This window comes from Triticum urartu, chromosome 4A, assembly GCF_056163025.1.
Source record: "Triticum urartu cultivar PI428250 chromosome 4A, HENAU_Tu73, whole genome shotgun sequence".
NCBI lineage: Eukaryota > Viridiplantae > Streptophyta > Magnoliopsida > Poales > Poaceae > Triticum > Triticum urartu.
The window spans coordinates 334,935,527-334,959,930 of NC_141876.1; the positions used below are offsets into that span (position 1 = coordinate 334,935,527).

Here is a 24,404-nt window from a genome sequence, read left to right on the forward strand (position 1 = left end):
TAGTGTAGTTCAACAAGTTTATCAAAAATGGACTCCCCCCTTTGAAAAAAGCTATATGTTTAAAATTAAATAACGAAGTGGTTCAATGTTTATTACAACACTAGGACTTTTCTCGTTACTAATGAACAACACTAAGAAGTCCAGATTAAAGAAATAGAGCACTTTAAATTTTATAAAAAGATATTTTCCTTGATACTTAAGAATAAAACCAAGAAGTTCAAACTATATAAAAAACTCATATTTTCCTCGTTAATAAAGAATAAAGCCAAGAATTTAAATTTTAAAAAGTGCAGCAATTTCAAATCTATTACAAAACTTAGATTTTTAAAGAATAAAGCGAAGACGTGTAATAAAGAAAAAGACAAACAACAGTCCAAAGTGAAAACAACCAGAAGTTCACCTACTGCATGGAGAGTGTTTCATATTAGAAAAAATAATGCAAAGACAAAGTCTACAAATTTTGTTGCTAGAAGTTCAAGTGCTCAGCCCGAGAAAGTTCAAACATTCTTGTGAGAGAGGTTTCCTGTGTATTTACATGTTCAAAACACTAAAGGTGATGTTGAATTTCATATTTCCAAATAATTATCTCAAACCATATCAAAATACAAAATGCTTAACAATAAAAGAAGAGAAATAACATTCAAAAAAGTTAAAAACTTCAATGAGATAAAAAAAAGCAGATCTCATTCGGTCTCTCACTTCAAAACACACGGGAAAAAACTATGTAAAATTCACGTGAGAAGTTCATCATTAAAAAGATATGATGTTCAAACGAGAACAAAAGGAAGAAAGTATCACGTCACAAAAAATCAAAAAGTAAGTTCATCATTAAAAAAGGATGAAGTTCAAACAAGAACAAAAGGAAAAAAATATCATGTCACAAAAAAGCAAAAAGGAAGTTCATCATTAAAATAATATGAAGTCCAAATGCGAACAAAAGGAAGAAAAGTATCATGCCAGAAAAAATCAAAAAGTATCACCGCATGAAACATAGTAAGTTTGGAGAATAAAAGAAACTATATTGTTTTATTAAGTTAACCGGTGAACCCAAAAAAGTTAGATGAGAATAAAAGTTTATAAAAAATGCATTTTCACCATTTCTAAATTAAAAAAAATTATAAGTTCAAATTTAATTAATTGAGTTGTTCGATATTTATTACATAATGAGGACTTTTCCCGTTACTAATGAATAACACCAAGAAGTCCTAATGAAAAAATGAAACTATTTGGTATTTATAAAAAACTCAGATTTCCCCAATACTAAAGATTAAAACCAAGAAGTTCAATTTTAATAAATGGAGCAGTTCAATGTATATAAAAAACTCAGGTTTTCTCATTGCTAATGAATAAAATTGAGAAGTTCAATTGGAAAAAGTGCAGCAATTTGATATTTATTTGAAAAAAAATCATATTTTTCAGTTACTAAAGAATAAAACCAATAAGTTCAATTCAAAATAACGAAGAAGTTCGATGTTTCTAAAAAGACTCCACTTTTCGTGTTTCTAAGAATACACAATCAAGTTCAAATAAAAAAGGTAGGGCGGTTCAATGTCTATAAAAAACTTAGATATTTTCACGTAAGAGAGAGAAGTTCAAATTGTTAACTGCCAGAAGTTCACGTAATGCATGGTGTGCATTTTGTATGAAAAAAAGACAAAGGCCGAAAGTTTTGTTGCTAGAAGTTCAAGTGCTCGGCCCAAGAAAGTTCAAAAATTCTTGTGAGAGAGGTTAAACAAAAATACGTGACAAAAGTTCAATGTGAAAACAGCGCGAAGTTCACCTACTATACGGAATGCATTTCCGATAAGAATATAAGAATAGAAAACAAAAAAGATAAAAGGTTTGTTGCAAGAAGTTCACGTGCTCCTCTTAGCATAGTTCAAAATTCATGTGTGAGACGTCTGTCGTTCATTTACATGTTAAAAAAGACAAAACCAACGTTGTTTTGCCATTTTAAAAACTGCTCTCAAATGGCAACGAATTTGTAACACCTGTCTACATGAAAAACTTGCTGCTATTCATAAGCTTTCCAATGGTATATTATGTGTTACATTTTGATGAAGAGTTTACAATTTTCATGTATACCATTTAAAACATGTTTTTATGTATTCAAAAAATTCTTGTGATCCATCGCGAGTATGAAAAACTGATCAAAACGGGAAAGTTGTGTGTTTTCAACAGCTTTCCATCGGTATATCATTTGCTCCCTTCCGGTAAGTGGTTTGGGAGTTATGGGCAAAAAACAACACGTCAGAAATAGAGTGAAGTTCAAACAGACATGCCCCGGAAGTTCAACTACTTCATTCAGTGCATTTCCTTTCGCGATGAAGGCAGAAATCACGATCTCACCATTTTCTAAATTACATGAAAAATGCAGGGAATTAGAGAAAACTTTACATACCAAAAAGTTTCGCATTTTCGATAGCTATCCAACGGTATATTATTTGCCTCGTTCCGACAAAGTATGCAAAAAAAATTAAAACCAAAAAGCGTTTTTAACTTATGCAAAATTGACTTAAAACCGTAAGGAGTTGGGAGAAACATTGTATACCAATTTTTTTGCATTTCTTCATGCTTTCCAACTCCATATCATTTGCTGCATTCCGATAGGGAGTTAAAAAATTAACACAAAAATATGAACTCGGTGGAACTTGGACCATTTTCTAAATTACTCTTAACCCGTTCAAAATTAGAAAAAAACTTTGTACATGAAAAAGAAGCACATTTTCATAAGCTTTCGAATGCCATATCATGTGGCTCAATTGGATTAGCCGTTTAGAAATGGCATCAAAAATATGAACTTGACTGTTTGGTTTGCGAAATTTTATGATTTTCCAACTTACTCTTTAACCATATGGAATTAGAGAAAACTTTGCACATGTGGAAGGAGCGGATTTGCAGCATCTTTCCAAGGCCATATTATTTGCCTCATTCCGATAAATGGTTAAGAAATGGGATCGAAAATACGATTCACATTTTTTGTATGAAGAAAAAATGGTTTTCAAAACTGCTCTTAAACCACTTAGATTTTAACAAAAATTTAAATTGGGTCATGATACTCGTGTACATAGCTTTCCAACGATATATTGCAAGCCCCATTTGGTCAATGTTTGAGGAAGTTCAACCATGCACTGTCGGAAGTTCAACTACTGCTGCTAGGAAAGGTCAGGTAGTTATCAATATATATATATAGGGTGGGTCTATTCTAACAACACCCCTTAAGAACTTATTCTAACAATACCGGCCTTATTCTGCTAACACCTTCTTCTCTCCGCCGGACACCTCCCCCGCCCCAAGGAACCAGGTGCCTCCCCCGCCACCCATCCCCCAAAACCACCTTCTTCCTCTGCCCCTCCCCACCCTAGCACTGCCGCACCCCCGCCCCTAGTGCCACCGCGCCCAACCCGAGCCACTGCACCGCCGTACCTCACCCCAGCCACCTTCCTCCGCCACCCCGCCACCGCAACCCGCAAGCCTGACCACCCCGTCCTCCTTCCGCCAGCGCGCCCCACCTTGCCGAGTTGCTCCTCGCGGGCGCTGGATCCAGCAAGATCCGAGGCATGCCCAGCTAGCTAAACTCCCGGTGACAGGTCCGGTCTGGCTACCACCTCCAGCGCGCCTCCCGGCAATGGATCCAGGCCGGTAACCGCCCCCTGCACAGCCACGACCAACCCCTGCCGCAGGATCCATCCGTCAGTTGGCCCCCTGCATGACCACAACGCGAGCCACTCCCCCGCCAGCCACCGGATCCGCGTCTCCGTCCTCCCTTCCTCCTGCGCCTCTGTGTCGCCATCCTCGTCGGCTATCGGGCCACGCGAGGATGCAGCTTGGCCCGGCCACATCATCGCCGTCCTCGTCTCAGGCCATCACCGACTGGATCCGCACCACCACCGGTGCCCGGTCGCGCACCTATCCGTCGGGGCTGAGGAGCAAACCAGGCAGCCTCCATCTCTCCTCTCCGGTGAGGCCTCCGATGAGCATCTCTGCCTCGGATCCAATTCCTACCCCGCGATCTCTTCTTTTGGACTCATTTGTTTCAACAATGTTGTCTCTCCCCTCTACAGTCCAGCGACCGTCGCCGTGCAGCTCGGCGGCATGCGTGATGTGGTTCAGTGCTGGTGCTGGTGCACGGGACTCCCCTACTTCTTCTCTCCACCAACGAACAACCAACCATGCCAGTGTTTGAGGTTGTTGCAGTTCACTTTTTTGATTTTCGGAGGAAAATCACTGCACTGCAGTTTGCTATTCCGTCGATGAGATTTTCTTTTTTTGTGTTCTACTGAAGATAAATAAAAGTGCAAATATGGTCCACTGTACTTTTGCTATTGAGGTTCATTTTACTCTTTTTTTGCAGAAAAGACAGGTGATGCAGTCCGCCGGCCTCATCCCATGAAAAATTTGTTTGCAGCTCGCTTGCGTGTGTCGCGACGCTTAGGTATGGGAGCAAAGCAGCTGATGGCGGTGCGGCAAGGAGGGTTATTTACGCCGTCGCGGGTGGCCTCCATTGGCTCTGTATCATTGATGCTTCCCCTGACCACAGGTTGCCTCCGTCCCATGACCAAGTGATGTTTTCCCCCGGTAGTTTTGTTTTTTCTTTTGAAGAGTATCCTTGCAGTTAAATTTGTGCTCGATGTAATTCGCGTGCGAGTCCGTGGGCTATAGATCCTTTCTTTTTTACTATTGTTTGCAATTCTCTAGATGTGTGTTGCAGTGCATTGTATAAATGTTTGGTATAAACATCTTTGAAGTTCACTAAGCTTTGTCACTCCGGCAGTGAGCGCATGTGCAGTACGCTCTGGCGATGTTGGGATTGCATCCTGGGTTTGAAAAAAAAATGTGGTTTGCCACTGGACATGGTCTGGTCCAGTTCAGCTAGGTGCCCCGCGCGGCTCACACACTGTTTTTTCATAGGATGGAGTTCATTGTGTATAGCTTTGTTGGTCACTATGTGTGAAAAAAAGGATTAAGGATGTGAGTGTGGCTGTAGCAAAATAATGAATGGATATGTATGTTCTGAAGCTCACTTTGTTCTCTCATGAATTTCGCCATAAAACTCCTTCGTGGTTCATGTGGTGATCCGAAACAAAAACACCTCGGAAGAAGCTCACTTCTCATTACATGTACTTGACTCTATTAGTCATTGCGGTCCATTCGTCAGGACTACACACATAAAAATATTAAATTTTGAAAAAAACTCACGTGGTTCACTTTGGGTAGTGTCGCGGTCCGTTTACGGTAGTCACGAGGTTCACTTTTCATAGTATTGCAGTTTACCAACGCCCGACGTGAAGTGCACTCCACCTCGTTTGGGAAAATTTGGTAGTTTTGAGATTCACTTTTCGTAGTATTGCGGTTCATCAACACTCGACGTGAAGTGCACCGCACCTCGTTTGAGAAAATTTACGTTCAACAAAAAAACATGCAGTGCACTTGTCTGTCCAATGAAGTGTGGTATTTCGCCTGAAGCAGTGCGTTCTTCTTTCCCCGTCCAAGAAAAAATGCGTCTAAACAAAAAGAAACCATGCAATGCACTTGCCCATCTAATGAAGTGCGGTATTTCGTCTGAAGCAGTGCGTTCTTCTTTCCTCGTCCGAGAAAAAATACGTCTAAACAAAAAGAAACCATGCAGTGCACTTGCCCATCTGATGCAGTGTGGTATTTTATCTGAAGCAGTGCGTTCTTCTGTCCGATGCAGTACATACGATGATTTTGGTCTTGCGAAAAACAAAGTGTCTATTTTTCGGTAAAATCAAAACTGCTCTTAAACCGTAAGGAATTAGAGAGAGTGTTCTACATGAAAAACTTGTGTCTCGTCGATATCTTTCCAACGGCGTATGATTTGAATTATTCTGACCAGCGGTTCGTAAAAATTTCGCGAAAAAACAGCCGCTGCCTCTCGACGTCAGCCGCACGATTTTCAAAATTAACTAAAAACCGTAAGGAATCTCAAAAACATTTCAACACATGAAAGTTGCGCCTTGTCCGTAGCTTTCCAACGGCTTATCATACGTCTTGTTTCGACAAACGATTAGAAAACTGGAGCAAAAACAGTACCGAAAATTTAAAAAAAAATTGAAAAACAGAATTCCGTGATTTAGTAAATTTAAAACTGCTCTTAAACCGTAACGAATTAGAGAAAATAATAGATATGAAAAAGATGCGCCTCGATGATATATTTCTAACGGTGTATCATTTGCTTCATTCCGACGAGCAGTTTAGAAGAAATCGCGAAAAAACGCTCGCTACCACTCGTCGTGGGACACAACATTTTCAAAACTGCTCTTAAACCGTGTGGAATCTCGAAAAGTGTTCAACATGGCGAAGTTGCGCCTAATCCATAGATTTCCAACGGTATATTATACGCCTTGTTCCGATAAACGGTTAAAAAACTAGAGCAAAAACAGTATCGGAAAAACACGACGTGCTGTTTTTTTTGCGACGGGAAGTTCACTCGCGTGAGTACTGCAGCACACTTGGTTCAAACAATGAAGTGCACTTGCGTTGAGCCTGCAGTGCGAAAGAGTTATCAGAATAGTTATTCTGGTAATATTGTTAGAATAGACCAGCTGTATATATATAGTGTTACTATTCATCACCTAGGGTGCAGAATAAGTTATTCTTCACCCGAGGTAATCTTACAATCGCTTCCTAAATAAATTACGTTTAGAATATAAATAGTTACATCCATATTGATTCGGCATGTCAAATTTGGTATAAAAAACAAAAATACAGGTAATAACACCAGAAAAATCACATTTTATGTATGTTTTACACTTTGTTTTTACATTCGTAATTTTACGTAACATAAAATATTTTTTACGGTGAGTACATATTTTCTTACGTTCTCTTTTTATGTATGAAGTAAGACAAAATTTATGAAACATAAACATACGGTGCATTTGATGTCAAAATAGAGAGAGGGTGAAGAATAACTATTCCTCACCCAGGGTGACGAATAACGCAACCCTATATATAGGATAAATATTTCCTATATATAGGATAAATGTTTCTTACAAGCAGTGGTAGTTACCACCACTTACGTTTTGTATGTTGTATGTAGTATCTGTCGAAAACGAGAGTATGTACGTGTAGTATGTAGTATATAACATTGTTTAGGTAGTGTATATACTACTTTTTTTGCTAGTATGTGCCATATTTTGAGTATACTCTTTTTTACGTACAAATATGTATGTATTTTGCAAATATAACAAAAACTATGGGCTTATATGTAATTTTTTCATGTAACTTGCTTTGAAATATCTTAGATATATAATATGAACATATTTAGAATGATAAACTAGTATATATACTACTTCATGATAGTATATGAGACATGTGGGGTAACTACCACCGGGTGGTAGGATGTATTTCTCTCTCTCTCTCTCTCTCTCTCTCTCTCTCTATATATATATATATAGTAGCACTATTCTGATCATGGGATCAGAATATTTATTTGGATCATGGCGCCCCTATATAGAGGCGATTGACATGTTCCTGAAATCTCGAACCGGTTGACCCAAGAAAAAAATTAGCTAGATCCTCTCCCTAACCTCCCGTACCCCCGGCCTTCTCAACATCCTCTCCCAAATCGCCGCCACACATCCCACGCCGCCGTTGCCCCTCCTCCATGGCCGGAGTGCATCCTCCCGCGCGGACGGTGCCCCTCCTTCCCTGCTGCCGGCGTGCCACCTCTCCTTCTCCCCAACGGCCGGTGCGCCTTCTTCCGCGCGATAGGGGCACCTCCTCCGCCATGGCCGGCGAGCCTCCTCCTGCCGCCACCCTAGGATCCAGCCACCGCAGGGCCCTGGAACCCCGTGTATTGTTCGCTGGGCCCTGGATCCCCGTGCGCTGCTGCCGGGCCCTAGATCCCGAGCACCACCGCCGTCGGGGTCCTGGCTCGCCTGCTCCATCACCGCTGGGACCTCGGCCCCCTCATGCGCCGTTGGGACTCCCACATGTTGTAGCAGACCACGCCACCCCATCGCCCACGCTTCACCTCTTCCCCGAGCAGCCCTGCCCCTGAGCCACACCTCGCGACTGCGGGGCTCATGCCACATCACCTCCCCTCCCCCAAGTTCGTGTGCCACTAGCGAGTTCCTTCCCAAGCCAACTGCCATTGTGTACCTGGTCGAGCAAATTCCCCTACTAATGGCAGAATCAGCAGTTCCAGTTGTTGGCCAACTGACGGTCACTTAATCTAGTGCAAGCAGCAGCAGTTAAAAAAGAGCGCTTCAAAATTTCATAAAAAAGAGTAAGAAAATAAAACGAGGAAGTCCATATTAAATAGATGGAGAGGTTCGATGGTTTTCCTCGTTATTAAAGAATGAAAACAAGAAGTTCAAAAATAAAATAACAAGAAGTTCAAATTTTAAAAATGGAGCACTTCAAAATTTCATAAAAAGATTAAAAATAAACCAGGAAGTACATATTAAATAGATTGAGAAGTTCAATGGTTTTCCTCGTTATTAAAGAATGGAAATAAGAAGTTCAAAAATAAAATAACAAGAAGTTCAAAATATTAAAATAGAGCGATTCAAAATTTCATAAAAAAGATTAAGAAATAAAACAAGGAAGTCCATATTAAAAAGATGGAGAAGTTCGATGATTATAGAAAACTCAGATTTTCCTCGTTGTTAAAGTATGGAAATAAGAAGTTCCAACATTAAATAACAAGAAGTTCAACTTTTAAATAAATAGAGCGCTTCAACATTTCATAAAAAAGGATTAAGAAAATCAGATTAAAATTTCATAAAAAAACTCAGATATTTTCACGTAACCGAGAGAAGTTCAGATTGATAACTGCCAGAAGTTCACGTACTACACGGTGTGCATTTGTATTAAAAATAAAAAAAGCAAAGACTAAAAGTTTGTTGATATAAGTTCAAGTCCTCCGTCGGAGAAAGTTAAAAAAATATTGTGAGAGAGGTTTATACAAAACAAATACCATTTGTGTAACACTTGACGAATGGATGACAAATTTACAAGTGAAAAATACGTCACAGAAGTTCAACGTGAAAACAGCAGGAAGTTCACGTACTACACTGAATGAATATGAGATGAAATTTTTTAAAATTGTCGCGAGTATGAAAAAATGATCAACACGGAAAAGTTGCGTGTTTACAACAGCTTTCCATCGGTATATCACTTGCTCAATTTCGGTGAGTGGATGGAGAGCTACGAGCACTGGATGAAGATCTACGAGAAAAAAAACACGTGAAAAACAGAGTGAAGTTCAAACACACGCGCTGAGAAGTTCAAGTTCTTCACGTGGTGCATATTTGAAGAATCCATTTCACGATAAAGGCACACACACACACATAATGTTTATGTATATATATAGACACACACACACACATAAAACTCTTATCCCGTGGTACAAATCTCTCTCACAATAATTTGTTTAACTTTCTCCGACGAAGGACTTGAACTTATAACAAAAAAACTTTTAGCCTTTGCTTTTTTATTCCTTTTTAATACAAAATGCACACCGTCCAGTACATTAACTTCTGGCAGTTATCAACCTGAACTTCTCTCGGTTACGTGAATTTTTTTGAGTTTCTTAATGAATTTTTAAACTGATTTTCTAAATCCTTTTTTACGAATTTTGAAGCGCTATATTTTTAATAGTTGAACTTCTTGTTATTTAATTTTTGAACTTCTTATTTCCATTCTTTTAATAATGAGGAAAATCTAAGTTTTCTATAATCATCGAACTTCTCCATATTTTTAATATGGACTTCCTAGTTTTATTTCTTAATCCTTTTTAAGAAATTTTGAAGCGCTCTATTATTAAAAGTTGAACTTCTTGTTATTTGATTTTTGAACTTCTTATTTCCATTCTTTAATAACGAGGAAAATTTGAGTTTTCTATAATCATCGAACTTCTCCATCTTTTATAATTGGACTTCCTGGTTTTATTTCTTTTAGTAACGAAAAAATCTTATATTTTGATAGACATCGAGCCACTCCTTTTTTAATTTTAACTTCTAGGTTTATTTTAAGAGAGAAAATCGTTGTTATAAAATTGTTTGACATGCTTTTTAATGACCTTCTTTGGGTTTGTAACAAGCATTGAGCCAGTTGTGTCGCACCAATGAAATTAAAACTCAAATTGTATTGACGATTTTAAAACTTTTTCATCTGAAATTCATTCAGTGTAGTAGTTGAACTTCTGATTGTTTTCACGTTGAACTTCTGTGACGTATTGTCGTTTGCAATTTTCTCATCCATTCGTCAGTGTTACACAAATAATATTCTTTTTGTACAAATCTCTCTCACAATAATTTTTTAACTCTCTCTGACCGAGGACTCGAACTTACACAAATGATATTCATGTCATTTTAAAGTAAATTAGAAAATGACGAGATCATGATTTCTGCCTTCATCGCGAATGGAAATGCACTGCTCGAAGTAGTTGAACTTCTCGGGCATGTCTGTTTGAACTTCACTCTGTTTTTAACGTGTTGTTTTTTGCCCATAACTTCCCAACTACTTACCGGAATTGAGCAAATGATATATTGATGGAAAGCTGTTGAAAACACACAACTTTTTTGTGTTGATCATTTTTTCATACTTGCGACGGTTCAAAATATTTTTTTGAATGCGTAAAAATGTGTTTTTAATGGTATACATAAAACTTTTAAACCATTTATCAGAATGTAGCATATAATATACCATTGGAAAGCTTATGAATAGAAGCGACTTTGTCATCTACACATTTGTTAGAAATTCGTTGCCTTTTGAGAAGTATTAAAAATGGCAAAAACAACATCAATTTTTGCTTTGTTTTTAACATGTAATTGAAGGTCGGATGTCTCGCACTAGAGATCTCGAACTGCACCGCGAGGAGCACGTAAACTTCTTGCAACAAACCTTTTAGGCTTTTAGTTTTTTTTCGTTTTATGTAGTAGTTGAACCTCCCGCTGTTTTCACTTTGAACTTCTACCACGTATTTTTGTTCGTAATTTCTCACCCGTTCATCGGAGTTGCACAAATGATATACCGTGTCGATTACCTCTCTCACAAGAAGTTCTGAAACTTTCCTGTGCCGAGCACCTGAACTTCTTGCAACAAATTTTTTATACTTTAACTTTTTAATTCTTTGTTCTCATATGAAAACACACACCATGAAGTACGTGAACTTCTATCTGTTATCACTTTGAACTTCTCTCTGTTTCTCTATAGTAACGGAAAAAATATAAGTTTTTTATAGACATCGAACCGCTCTAACTTTTTTATTTGAACTTCTTTGTGTATTTTTTTCGAAATGTGAAAATTGGAGTTTTGGTAGAAACATCGAACTTCTTCGTTATTTTGAATTGAACTTATTGGTTTATTCTTTAGTAACCGGAAAAATCCAAGTTTTTAAATAAATATTAAACTTATCTACTTTTTCCAATTAAACTTCTTCGTTATTTTGAATTAAACTTATTGGGTTTATTCTTTAGTAACCGAAAAATATGAGTCTTCAAATATAATATCAAACAACTCCATTTTTAAAATTTAAACTTCTTGGTTTTATTTATTTTATTAACGGAAAAATTTAGGTTTGTAATAAACAACAAACCACTCATCTATTTTAATTTGAACTTCTTGGGGTTTAGTGAGAAGTTTATTTTTCATGCATTGTGAAAAGTTGCACTTTTTAGGGAACTTTACTTTTGTTTTATTTTCTATCTTTTTAGTGCAAATTGAACTGCGCAAGTTTCGCATGGTGAACTTCTGTCTTTTTAATAAACAGAACGAATTGCTACACACAATGTTTGTATAATACCCAACAGTTGCCCAAAGTCAGTTTTTTATTGCTCAAATAGCAACTCACGCACACACTCTTTTTTTGGACTCCTGTTATCAATAGAAAAAATAGCATGGCACTGTAAATAACGCCTCCACTATCCTCCCCGCAACATCATCCACCAGTAGGAACTGAGGATGTTGCTGCCACTGTGTCAAGTGGAGTGGTTACAACAAACCATAATAATTTAGAAAAATATTTCATGGGGCATCAACAAAAAAGGAATCTGAAAATGGTGCTTTTCCATCTTCACATATAATTACCAACGATGAATTCCATAGCTTCTCCTTCCTGGACATTTACACGAGCACCTAGTTGGCAATGAATACAAAAACACACAAAAGTAGCCATGGCAAACGCCTCAATAGAGCAGCGGATGCACTTGGTGCTATGCGGGGAGGAGAGAGGCGTGCATGAACTTTTTGTTGCATCTGACCTTTTGAATATTGCATATATGAACTTCTCTGGCGAGACAAGATTGTTTCTTTTAACAACATGTCATGAATATGTCTCTATGCCTAAAGCACTCAGAGCTTTGGTTCAGAAAAAATGATGGATAATTAACAGCAAACAGCAGTTTAGCAATTGAAAGCAGAACATAGCTTCTCTGCCGCACCTGCTGCTGCACTTCCCTTTCCTCCTCGGTTGCATCTAAGTGGCTCGATTTCATCGCAGGTGTTTGTGATGGTCGAGCGGATTGAATGCGAGGCACACGATCAGCAAGGGAACTGAGCGAGCCCATCCATGCGGTTTTCACCCTGGCGGGGTGGGAGAACGACGACAGTGGGTAGGAAGGAGGAGTCCGGGGAAGGCACGCGGACAGCTACAGGTCATGGCCTCCTGCAGCTGAAGGTCGATGCCTCCACCAGCTGTAGGACAGCACCCAACCCGAACGTGGGCTAGTGGTCGCCGGCGAGTGGAGGGCAGTGAAGAATCCTCACCGGATCTGGCGCTCCGAGGTGCTCCGGGGAGAGGAAGGGCATCCCCGCGATGGAAGAAGGCTGCGGCGCACGGAGGTGAAGTAGTGGCGCGTCGGAAGGCCAGATGGGGGACGGCGGTGCGCGGAGGCAGGTTGCGGTGCGCGGGAGGTAGGGTGACGGTGCGCAGAGGCAGGAGGTGAGCGCGTGGGAGGCTGGGCACGGCGGCGGGGGAAGCGGGGGACCACACCGCCGATGATGAGCACAGGTGGCGGAGGCGATGGGATCTTGGGGGGATGGTGTCTTCTGTTGGGGCATGGTGGGGTAGCGACGGCGCCGCCGGTTGGGGATAGGGTGGCGGGCGCATCCCCCGTTGGGGGCGGGAGGTGGGGGATCGGTGGTGGATCGGGGAGGGAAGCGGGGGGTGGGGTGGCCTTTTTATTTTTTGCTGTCACCGCCCGGGTTCGGAAGTTCGGGAGGGCCCTGTCGGGCCTATATAGCGCGCCGCGTGATCCAAATAGCTATTCCGATCCTAGGATTAGAATAGTGTTGTCGGGCCTATATATATAACAGAATATTATTCTGTTACCCTATTCGAACTGATGAATTCAAGCGGTTGAACTGATGAAATTCGAGCGTTGAACTCATGATTTCTATTGCTGTTAAAAATCGTCTTCTTTAGTTCAATTTCTTTTGCATTTTTTTGTCGAAACGGGGCGTGTATTATATCATTGGAAACCTCTTGACATCTACATTACAATCTTATAATTTGTTTCTGCAAAAAATTATGATTTAAGAGCAGTTTTTAAAAAATATTTTTTTTCAAAACCGAAAACGCGAATCGTATTTTGGACTTAATTTTCAAACAGTTTGTTGGAATTGAGCAAATGAGATGGCGTTGGAAAGCTTGTGAAAATCCGCATCTTCCATATATCTACTATTTTTTCAAATTCTATATGATTTAAAAGTAATTTGAAAAATGGTGAAATTCTGGGCGAAACGTTTTTTCACTGTTTTTTGCAAACGGTTTGTCGGATTGACGCAAATGACACGGAGTTGGAAAGCTATAGAAAATGCGCAACTTTTGCGTATAGAAAGTTTTTTCTAATTCCTTACGGTTTAAATACGAATTCAAATACAGTTAAAATTGGTTTTGAACGCGATTTTTTTAAAAGTTTGTCGAAATGGGGCAAATTATATACCGTCAGATAGCTATCGAAAATGCGAAACTTAGTCATGTTCGACGTTTTCTCTACTTCGCAACCGTTTAAGAGTAATCTTGAATACGGCATGACGGATCCTGCTGTTTTCTCGTCTGAAAAACAGAGTAGTCGTACTGATATATGTGTATGTTTGTACTGAGCTATTTTTTGTAGAGTAATTTTAAATGGTTTCGAAAAAGATACTTGTACTGATGCTTGCATGGGTTTGTACTAAGCGTGTTTTCACTAACTAGACTTTCCTCTGTTTTTTGGGTAATATTTTTGTTGTAAATTTTCAACGGTTTATTGTATCCCAGCCCTGAACTTGCATGGTTTAAATTGTTGAACTGAATGTCATTGTATCGTCGGCCCTGTACTTGCATGGTTTATATCATCGAACCGAATGATATTTTTCTCAAAAAGAAAATGTTTTTTATTCTTTTTTTGAACTAAACATTTTTTGACAACCATGTTCTGGACTTTTCTTATTTTATGACTTGTACTTTTACCATTTGAATTGCATGGGGTTTCCTTTTGCTTGAACTTTTACAATTTGAATTTTTGTCATTTCTTTTATTCCGAACGGACCACCGTTTTTAACTTGTACTGATCAATATTTTTAATTAAACCAATCTTCCTTTGTAGAACGGACCATCGTTTTTGTTTGTACGGATCAGTTGTAGAACTTGGACGTCAATGTCACAGAATTAATTTGTGAGCTTCTCATGTTTCCTTCTGAAGTTGTTTTTTCCCTCGAACTTTATTGGCACCAAATTTTCTTTTTCGTGCCTCTCGAACTGATGCGAACTTTATTGGCACCAAATTTGTATACTTGAATTTATATGTGTGTTTCCTTTTTAATTCAAACTGACCATTTCTTTTTATTCCGAACTGATCGTCGTTTTTAACTCGTACTGATCAATATTTTTAATTCAAACCTTTTTGTACTTTCATATGACAGAAATTATTCATCTCCCCTGACCTCTTAAAGTTCAAGACTCAGGCACAAACATCCTCATCTTAGCAATTTATTTTTATTCCGAACTGATCGTGGTTTTTAACTTGTACTGATCAATATTTTAATTCAAACCTTTTGTGCTTTCATATGACAGAAATTATTCATCTCCCCTAACCTCTTAAAGTTCAAGACTCAGGCACAAACATCCTCATCTTAGCAATTTCTTTTTATTCCGAACTGATCGGCGTTTTTAACTCGTACTAATCAATATTTTTAATTCAAACCTTTTTGTACTTTCATATGAAAGAAATTATTCATCTCCCCTGACCTCTTAAAGTTCAAGACTCAGGCACAAACATCCCCATCTTAGCAATTTCTATTCTGAACTGATCGGTGTTTTTAACTCGTACTGATCAATATTTTTAATTCAAACCTTTTTGTACTTTCATATGACAGAAATTATTCATCTCCCCTGACCTCTTAAAGTTCAAGACTCAGGCACAAACATCCTCATCTTAGCAGGACAAGCTAATTCATTTGCATGCAGAGCAACAATAACAATACTCCTAATATACAAAGGGACGTCACACTGGAAAAACAATGCAACCAACGTGTTCTCTCTAGTGGCAAAATCGACAATTTTTGAACTAGCACGACATATAAACAAGAACTACATGATACACAATTTTCCATCATGCACCTGCTATCCTGAACATAAATGAAATGAGAGAAGGGTATGCTGAACATCCAAACAAGAACTTGCAATTTTTTCCATCATGCACCAAGAGGTTCTGCCTTCTCCCCCAGCCCTGAAAAAGAGCACCATCAATTTAGTTTTAAACAAATTGAAAGTTCGAACATGAGGCATGTAGATATTCAAATGATGAAAGTCACAAAAGTGAGCTATTTTTGTTTTACTTAAAATAATTCAACATGAAGAAGACAAATACAGATAAATATTTTTTGTGCGACATTCCGAAGCAGATGTGAGTTCGACCTTTTAAACTACCTTTTTGCACAAGGAGATGATGTTATTGAACTAGCTAGGTACATTCAGTTTTACCTAGTATGGTTGGACTAGTAATGCAAGCACTGCTCCCAAGGTTTTAGAGAGATCAGTAGCCATCCAACTATGAAATGCATCCAACTATGACGTTGCGGCGGGCCGTCTGCACACACACGGTCACACTCCACCGTGCCCCAATCTCCACCTCGCTGAACTGAATGAAATTTATAAATTGAACCGAATTGAAAGAAGAATTTGGACATCATGTGTACATCAAGAAATAAACTTGAGCAGTACCAACTACTAAACAAAAAGTTTTGGTATATTGATATTAGAGATTGTACATTGATGAACTTTTTCTCCCTACAGAATCGTTAATCAAATAGATGTACTGTTCGCGAGGTTTTATCAACATGATAAGTAGTAGAAGTACCACTCTAGGTGGCAAAATAGTAGCGGCACAAAAGAAGGCCACCATCAACAGTGTGTACTACCGCGACACCTAAACTATGTGTTGGACACGCTTGCTTTACATAGTACTACAAGATTTTTATGGAAAAAAGTACTACAAGATTCGTGAACACGAGGGCATACAGAAGTTGTACTGAAGGTGTGAATTAGAGCGGCTGGAAGAGGATGCAGCAGCACACACACACCACCAGATAAGTTCTCCTATCTCCAGAACACATGTATACATACACACATCTCCATCTACAACAAACAAAACAAATTGTTGACCTCCAGAGTTTTTGCAAAGTGAATTAATTTTTGCAACCAGAGAACTTGCTACACTTAGCAAAGGTGAACTACTAATTCCCAAAAATTGCAGGATGTCTACTTCCCTGAACCAGAACTTTTGAACTTCATGTATGCTCGTATATGTTATTTCTTTTGAGTTCCCTATCAAATGATCGGTTTCAGTAGCCGAGAAAATTGGCTCAACCTCATAGCTACGAAAATGAATTTGATTGAACCTTCACACATAGAAAGTTTAAACTTCGCTCAATAGCTAAATAGTTCAACCGCATACATACAAGCAGAAAACATGCAAAATTTGGTCCTATTTAGACATATACATGAGTACAATAGATCAAGTCCCAAAACTTTTGTGTATAAGATAATTGATAGCCATGTTTCTTAGTATTTTGAAATATACATGAGTACAATAGCTCAAGCAAATAGGAAACCACGTAAGTGATGGAGAAGGCAGAGAATTAGTTCAACATCCACTAAGCAATTTAAAGTAAATAAGTAACAAAATGTAGTTGAGCTATACTGCATCACACACAAAAAACTTGAACTTTACATAATCAAACCTGCTTAGCGACGAACTCCAGCTTAAGATGTATCCTGTACCAAGACCAAGCTTAAGATGTATCCTGTACCAAGACCAATCTAGAGAACCAGAACTGCAGAAATTAGCAAATTTGAACTTTTAGTAATTCATTCCATCGGCAAAATGAATTACAAAATATTCTCTTCACAAACTATGTACATCAACAGCAAAATCGAAGCAACAACTGTAACCATATTTGGAAATCGCAGAAGCAATACATAGGTGTACTAATGCGCGGGGAATTTTAGAACTGATGTTCTATTATTTTTGACTACTGATGTCAATCTTGCTCTTCTTTTTCCCTTGCTGCTTGTTGCCTGTGCACCAAAATTGTAATAGAAAAGCACCTTAAATTAATTGACAAAAGAGGTTCCTCTATGCACAAAAGAGGGAGTATGTCCAACCTGTTGACATTGTTTAACATGGCAGTCTGCAAACTCTGTTGTGCATCTACAAATCTTCTCATACTGTATGAAGAACATGGAAAAACATATGTAATTGGACTTACAATCGGCAAGTAGATGAACTGAACTAAATACAAATACCCATTGTACTATACAGGAATAACATGGAAACACAGATGAAATCAAACTTATGATCGACACGTAGATGAACTGAAACAGAATACAAAGATACATGTAAAGAGGAAGGGGGAAGGCTAGATCTCGTCGTTGCGCCGTTGAACGGCCTCGGTTGTCGGCAATGAACAGACTGTGGTGCCGGCGGTGAACGGCATGTCTGCTGCGGGAATCGGGGGATGGGGCACGGCCTACAGAAGCAGGAGGCGGTGACCTACAGAAGGAAGAGGTCGCGACCTGACGGCAGAAGAGAATTGAAGAAATAAATATTGGGGCCTGCTCATATATCCACAAATTCAGACACCAAAACTAAAATAAAATAATAGAACAGAAATAAGAGAATGTTAAATTTGACGTATCAGTTTTTACCATCACTTCCAAACCTTTAGTTTTTTCACTCCTATCTAATCTTGAGAAAATTCTCTAGCGGACTATTATTCTTGTCAAAAGTAATCAACATGAATGATCTCCACCAGTTACCAATTCTAGTGGAGCTCATTTGTACCTTCATCATAGAAAAAAAGTAGACTTAATATTTCTAAGTTCTGAAGATGAACAAATGAATCGTACAAAATACTATCCAAAAATAACACTTCTCACGATACCAAAATTCTGAGCTTGCCATACAATACTTTTTTATTTTGTCATGCGGCACTCTTTGAACTTGCATAATTCATTAGTGGCAGGAAGCAGCAACTAGAAGTATATAATTGTTTTACAGCATCCTAAACCCTGAACCATATCTGTAGGAAATCTAGTCAGGGTCTCAGGAATCAACTAAATTTTCCACTCAATTCTATATTTCATCAGTACTAGTAGGACTCAACCATAAATTCAGAATTGTAGCAATGTTAAGGAAATAGCTTCAGGAGCTGCTCACGCCGGATGTGGGGTGCTCGCGCTCGTGGATGCTATCGACGCCGCCGACAGGATCCAGCCATCCACGGGAGCCCCGCTCATGGACACCGACGATGTGCTTCGGGGGATGTTTAATCTCTACCTAATTTGCCACATTTTTATTTTTTACAGCTCACTTGCAGAACAAAGAGACATATTCGGTGCCTCATTTTTTCATGGAAAAATCAAATAACATTTTTGGACGCCAGAAGAAATCTAGAGGAAAGAATCTTACCTCCATAGTGCAGTAGGTGGGCCTCCCTGCAGCAGGAGAGAGACGAGGTGCTCCATCGAACGTCACCGTGGGAACGACATGGTGGTAGCCAGATCCTGGGTGTTGCTGCAATGAACGGACCGGGTTGGTGGCGTTGAATGGCCTGGGGTGGTCCGGTACTGTGGTTATGAAGCCCCACCAGGACGAGATGCGCGGTGTGGGAGCCGGGGGAGATGGGGCGCGGCGGTGGCCGGAGCTGGTGGAGATGTGGTCGGGGCGGCGGCAGGAGCCTGGGAGGAGAGTGCGGCAGGGAAGGTCAGGGCGGCGGCGCGCATGGCAGGAGGAGTAAGGAAGTGCGGCCGTGGCGCGCGTGCTAGGAGGAGGAAGGAGGTGCGGGGGCGGCGGCACGGGTGCTAGGAGGAGGAAGGAGGCATGGGTGCCAGGAGGAGGAAGGAGGCGCGGGGACGGTAGCGCACGTGCCAGGAGGAGGAAGGAGGTGCGGGGGTGGCGGCGCGCGTGCCAGGAGGAGGAAGAGGAGCGGGACCGGTGACACATTTGGTCTGGAGGAGGAAGAAGAGCAAGGTCGTCGGCGCTCTTGATCGGGAGAAAATGAGGAGAAGTACGGCGACGGGTGTGGGGAATCGGAGATTGGAAGGAGGTGGATCCGTCAGCGGCCAGTCACGGCGCCGCGGGCTCCCTCGCTCCGGCTACCGCCGTCGCTCGCTCGCCCGCGACGGCTGCCTCCGGCGGAAGGAGGTGGGTAGGTTGGGGTTGGTCGGGAAGTTTCTACTGTGGTATGCTCGACGGACCGATTACACGACCGCGAGGAAATAGAAAAAAACTCGTTCCCTTGGCCCACATCCCGGTCAACCCCCACCTCCCACCCCTGACCCCCAATCCCACAGCCGCCATGGCCCTCGCCGCCGGCCCGCGTCCCGCCACCAACACCTCCCAGAGCCGCAGCAGCCTCCACCGCCGGTGTGTGCCCTGCCACCACCACCTCCCACCTTTCAAAGCTGGCATGGCCCCCGCTGCAAGCGCGCACCCCGCCACCACTACCTTCCACAACCGCCATGGCCCCGGTCATCGGCGCGCGCCCCACCACCACCTCCCACTTCCCACGGACCTCGTGGTCCATGCCCCATCCTCTCCTGCCCCAAGGAGTCCCTCAGACATGGTGACCGTCCTACCCGCACCCCAGCAGCGCCGTCGGGCCGTTAAACGTGTTCCCTGAACTGCCACGCGCCGCCCGTGTTCCTGCTCCTTCCCCTAACCACCGTCGAGGTCCTTCCCGGGCAAACCCCTTCTCTTCCTCCCGCTGGCAGCGGCGACCCTGCTTCTCAGTCCAAATCGAGCGCTGCTTACCATACAAGTCAAATCTCGACCATAATATTCGGTAAAACAGCCATCCTCCCCGTTCTGAATTGCCACTAGCCCTCGCCATGTTTGCCTAGCTCCATGGCCATCTCGTGTTGCCGCGTGCATCAGTAAGTGTGTGATGTCGCATGACACTCTTTGTTTCTAAGACATGTGTGTGCTGCTGCATCAGTTTGTGCATCAGTACAGGTGCATCAGTACATGTGTGCTGCCACATCAGTACGGAAACCCATGCTCGGACGAGCCCATGCGGGAACTGTGTCCTCCACCATGTGTGGTCGTCTCCGTCATCATATCTTTTGTACAATGTTTTCTCGACCCCTTCGTTTCAAGCCCGTTTCTGGCTAACCACATACTTCTTGAACTGATGAGCTTGAACTATGTGAGCTGCTGGCCATTTTGTGTTACTTGAACGGCCACCCTTGCATCATCAATATCTTGATTTACTGGGAAAGGCATGTCATGTGGGGTAGTTGGAAGGGAGGGGAAGCTCGCTGCCTTGCCGTGGTTCTAGCGGGAGAGGGGCGGGATGGTGTACACAGACTATATAGGCCCTGGTCCCGTACGTCCAAGTTTGTATCGATACTAGCAAACTCCATTGATCTACTCAGTAAATCATCCACTGCTAACTCCATTTGAAGTTTTATCAAGTTTAATTGCGATGCTCTAGCCTTGCTACTCGTTTTTTGCAGTTCTACTCATGAAACGACAGACATGCACTTTGGATGTGTGTGTTTGGTGACTCCTCTCCCGTTCTCTTTTCACGTAATGCATTCAGGACATTAGAGATTCCACAAACAAAATCATGTCACAATGGGAGAAGGAGATCAGTCCAATCACCGGCACCGCATGTGATCTCCGCCTCCATCAGCTCCACTTCGCTGGAGCAATCAGTCCAGAGGAGGAGGTGTAGCCGGTCCACCCGATCTCTGACGTTTTATTCCACCTCCAAAACATTTCTTTTTGAGTTCTATTCTTTGTCACACGTTCACTGCCATTACCTCGGTGCAAAAAGTGCCAAAAAGTTCAGTTCGGACTATACTAAATGTCCGTATTGTAGATAATGTTTGCATCGTCTTAAATTTCTGGAAACAAGCATCAGTACAAAGAATGTTAAGTACAAGAAAAATGGGTCAGCCAGTTCATCCATATGCAAACCCTCGTAACAAAATGTACCTCTAATCCAATTATGTAAGGATGTGCAACATATGTTTAAGCAAGAATTTATAACATGTTACAAAAAAAACTCCCCTCTGTTCCATAGATGATTATGTGAATTTTTTAAATATATTTTAGAAAAGAAGTGTACACAGAGTAGCTTGGCATTTGATAATTGTTTGCAACTCAGTACATTAGTTTGATGACTATGTAATTGCATTAGGGTGTTACCATGGGTCTAATAGTCCAGTGTGTATTTGATAATCAGTTCAAAGAGTGTCGCATCGCAATTGTAGTGGTTTGGTTTTCTGGAGAAGAAGAAAATCATAATTGAACCAAACTACACCCTACTCCCTTACGTTCACATCTTTTAGTTTGAAAAGTAGATATCCCTCCACGAATACTACCCTGGTTTCCTAGCCTCTTCTTCCTCCCTGTGTGTTTTAAAAGGATTGCTATTTGCCAATCGCTTCATATTTACGTTAAAAACCTGAAAAGTTTGAACACCATTAGCAACATATTTTTGTGCAGTGTTTGTTAGTTTTTCTTTCATTTACGAACATCTTGGGCTTGCTGGGTGCAGAATCAAGAAGCCCAAACATTATCAGGGATAAAAAAGGTGAGAAAGCACAAGAAGAGGTACTAGTAAAAGAGGAAGAAGTAATGTGAAAAATGAGATAAATGTGAGTATAGCAAGTAGTAAAGCATGAGAGGGATTCAGATAATGTTTTTCTTGTTGTACACTGTAAAAGCGTGAGAGAAATCATTTTGTTTAATAATTGTTAATTGTTGAACATGGTCATGCAAATAAGTTCTATTTAACATAAAACAGTGGTTGAAACTACTTAAAAGATAGAAATTCAGTGTATTTTCTTGAGCATGTGTTTTAGCTTAACTCAGGTTATGTTGTTACTGAACAGTAGATAAACTTGTTTGGTTGTAGCCGTATAGATGTTGTAGCATTACTAAACCTGTGTTTTCGCTCATTTTGAACTCCTATATATGAAAAATATATGAACTATTTGTGTTCAAACAAGGTTGTAGAAAAAAGGGCAATGTTCGAACTAGTTAAAAAAAGCAATTAGAGCTCTCTGTATGCAGGTAGCTAGAGTAGTAGCTCTGCCAATGTTATATTTGGTACGGGTGAAGGAAATATGCCCTAGAGGCAATAATAGAGTTGTTATTTATATTTCCTTATATCATGATAAATGTTTATTATTCATGCTAGAATTGTATTAACCGAAAACTTAGTACATGTGTGAATAGATAGACAAACAGAGTATCACTAGTTTGCCTCTACTTGACTAGCTCGTTGAATCAATGATGGTTATGTTTCCTAACCATAGACATGAGTTGTCATTTGATTAAAGGGATCACATCATTGGAGAATGATGTGATTGACTTGACCCATTCGTTAGTTTAGCACGATGATCGTTTAGTTTGTTGCTATTGCTTTCTCCATAACTTATACATATCCCTATGACTATGAGATCATGCAACTACCGAATACCGGAGGAACACTTTGTGTGCTACCAAACATCACAACGTAACTGGGTGATTATAAAGGTGCTCTACAGGTGTCTCCAATAGTATTTGTTGAGTTGGCATAGATCGAGATTAGGATTTGTCACTCTGATTGTCGGAGAGGTATCTCTGGGCCCTCGGTAATGTACATCACTATAAGCCTTCTAAGAAATGTAGCTAATGAGTTAGTTACGGGATGTAGCTTTACGGAACGAGTAAAGAGACTTGCCGGTAATGAGATTGAACTAGGTATTGAGATACTGACGATCGAATCTCGGACAAGTAACATACCGATGACAAAGGAAACAACGTATATCATTATGCGGTTTGACCAATAAAGATCTCCGTAGAATATGTAGGAACCAATATGAGCATCCAGGTTCCGCTATTGGTTATTGACCGGAGACATGTCTCGGTCATGTCTACATAGTTCTCGAACCCGTAGGGTCCGCACGCTTAACGTTCGGTAACGATCGCATTATGAGTTTATGTGTTTTCATGTACCGAAGGTAGTTCAGAGTCCCGGATATGATCATGGACATGACAAGGGGTCTCGAAATGGTCGAGACATAAAGATCGATATATTGGACGACTATATTTCGAAATCGGAATGGTTCCGGGTGAGATCGGGCATTTACCGATGTACCGGGAGGTTACCGGAACCCCCCGGGAGGTATATGGACCTTATTGGGCCATAGTGGGAGAGAGGAGAAGGGAGCAAAGGAGGGGGCGCCCCCCCCCCCACAAGCCCAATCCAAATTGGGAGGGGGGCATGCCCCCCCTTTCCTTCCTCCTTCCTCCTTCCTCCTCCTTCCTTCTCTCCTAATCCAACCAGGGAAGGGGGGAATCCTACTCCCGGTAGTAGTAGGACTCCCCTTGGGGCGCGCCTAGGAGGCCGGACTCCTCCCCCTCCTCCACTCCTTTATATACGGGGGAGGGGGCACCCCATAGACACACAAGTTGATCATTCATCCCTTAGCCGTGTGTGGTGCCCCCCCTCCACCATAATCCATCTCGGTCATATCGTCGTAGTGCTTAAGCGAAGCCCTGCGCCGGTAGATACATCATCACCGTCATCACGGTGTCGTGTTGATGAAGCTCTCCCTCGACACTCAGCTGGATCGAGAGTTCGTGGGACGTCACCGAGCCGAACGTGTGCAAATCGTGGAGGTGTCGTACTTTGGTTACTAGGATTGGTCGGATCGTGAAGACGTACGACTACATCAACCGTGTTGTTATAACGCTTCCGCTTACGGTCTATGAGGGTACGTGGACAACACTCTTACCCTCTTGTTGCTATGCATCACCATGATAGATCCTGCGTGTGCGTAGGAATTTTTTTTGAAATTACTGCGTTCCCCAATAGCGGTATCAGAGCCAGGTTTATGCATAGATGTTATATGCACGAGTAGAACACAAAGGAGTTGTGGGCGTGGGTATATA

General features: G+C 41.0%; 1 protein-coding gene and 1 long non-coding RNA gene across 14 annotated transcripts; one reads left to right on the forward strand and one right to left on the reverse strand.

Annotated features, from left to right (window-relative positions):
* The first annotated feature begins 3,307 nt into the window (after positions 1-3,307).
* LOC125553796 (uncharacterized) lies at positions 3,308-4,752 on the forward strand. Its single transcript, XR_007304208.2, has 3 exons — positions 3,308-3,961; positions 4,065-4,187; positions 4,355-4,752. It is a non-coding gene; the product is annotated as an uncharacterized LOC125553796 (long non-coding RNA).
* A 10,616-nt stretch (positions 4,753-15,368) lies between these two features.
* On the reverse strand, positions 15,369-19,961 carry LOC125551425 (uncharacterized). Of its 13 annotated transcripts, none has more exons than XM_087518348.1 (8): positions 18,924-19,951; positions 18,672-18,791; positions 17,850-18,028; positions 17,618-17,680; positions 17,432-17,530; positions 17,194-17,286; positions 15,935-16,091; positions 15,369-15,680 (listed from the first exon to the last, which is right to left on the reverse strand). In XM_087518348.1, the coding sequence occupies exons 1-5, from the start codon at positions 19,455-19,457 to the stop codon at positions 17,494-17,496; spliced, it is 933 nt and encodes a 310-aa protein (XP_087374474.1). In that variant the 5' UTR covers positions 19,458-19,951; the 3' UTR covers positions 15,369-15,680; positions 15,935-16,091; positions 17,194-17,286; positions 17,432-17,493. The 13 variants fall into 13 exon arrangements, 12 of the variants coding, with proteins under 12 accessions (XP_087374474.1, XP_087374464.1, XP_087374466.1 ...); XM_087518338.1 differs by adding an exon at positions 16,472-16,588 and having other exon boundaries at positions 17,618-18,028; positions 18,924-19,948; XR_015601059.1 differs by having other exon boundaries at positions 17,618-18,028; positions 18,672-18,787; positions 18,924-19,961.
* Positions 19,962-24,404: the final 4,443 nt, after the last annotated feature.

Coding starts and splice junctions, on each gene's coding strand:
- LOC125551425 (XM_087518346.1), bottom strand. CDS start 19,457: ATGTGTCACCGGTCCCGCTCCTCTTCCTCCTCCTGGCACGCGCGCCGC. Junction 18,029..18,671: donor GCGAGCACCCCACATCCGGC/GTGAGCAGCTCC, acceptor TTCTGCCGTCAG/GTCGCGACCTCTTCCTTCTG. Junction 17,531..17,617: donor ATGTTAAACAATGTCAACAG/GTTGGACATACT, acceptor TTTGGTGCACAG/GCAACAAGCAGCAAGGGAAA.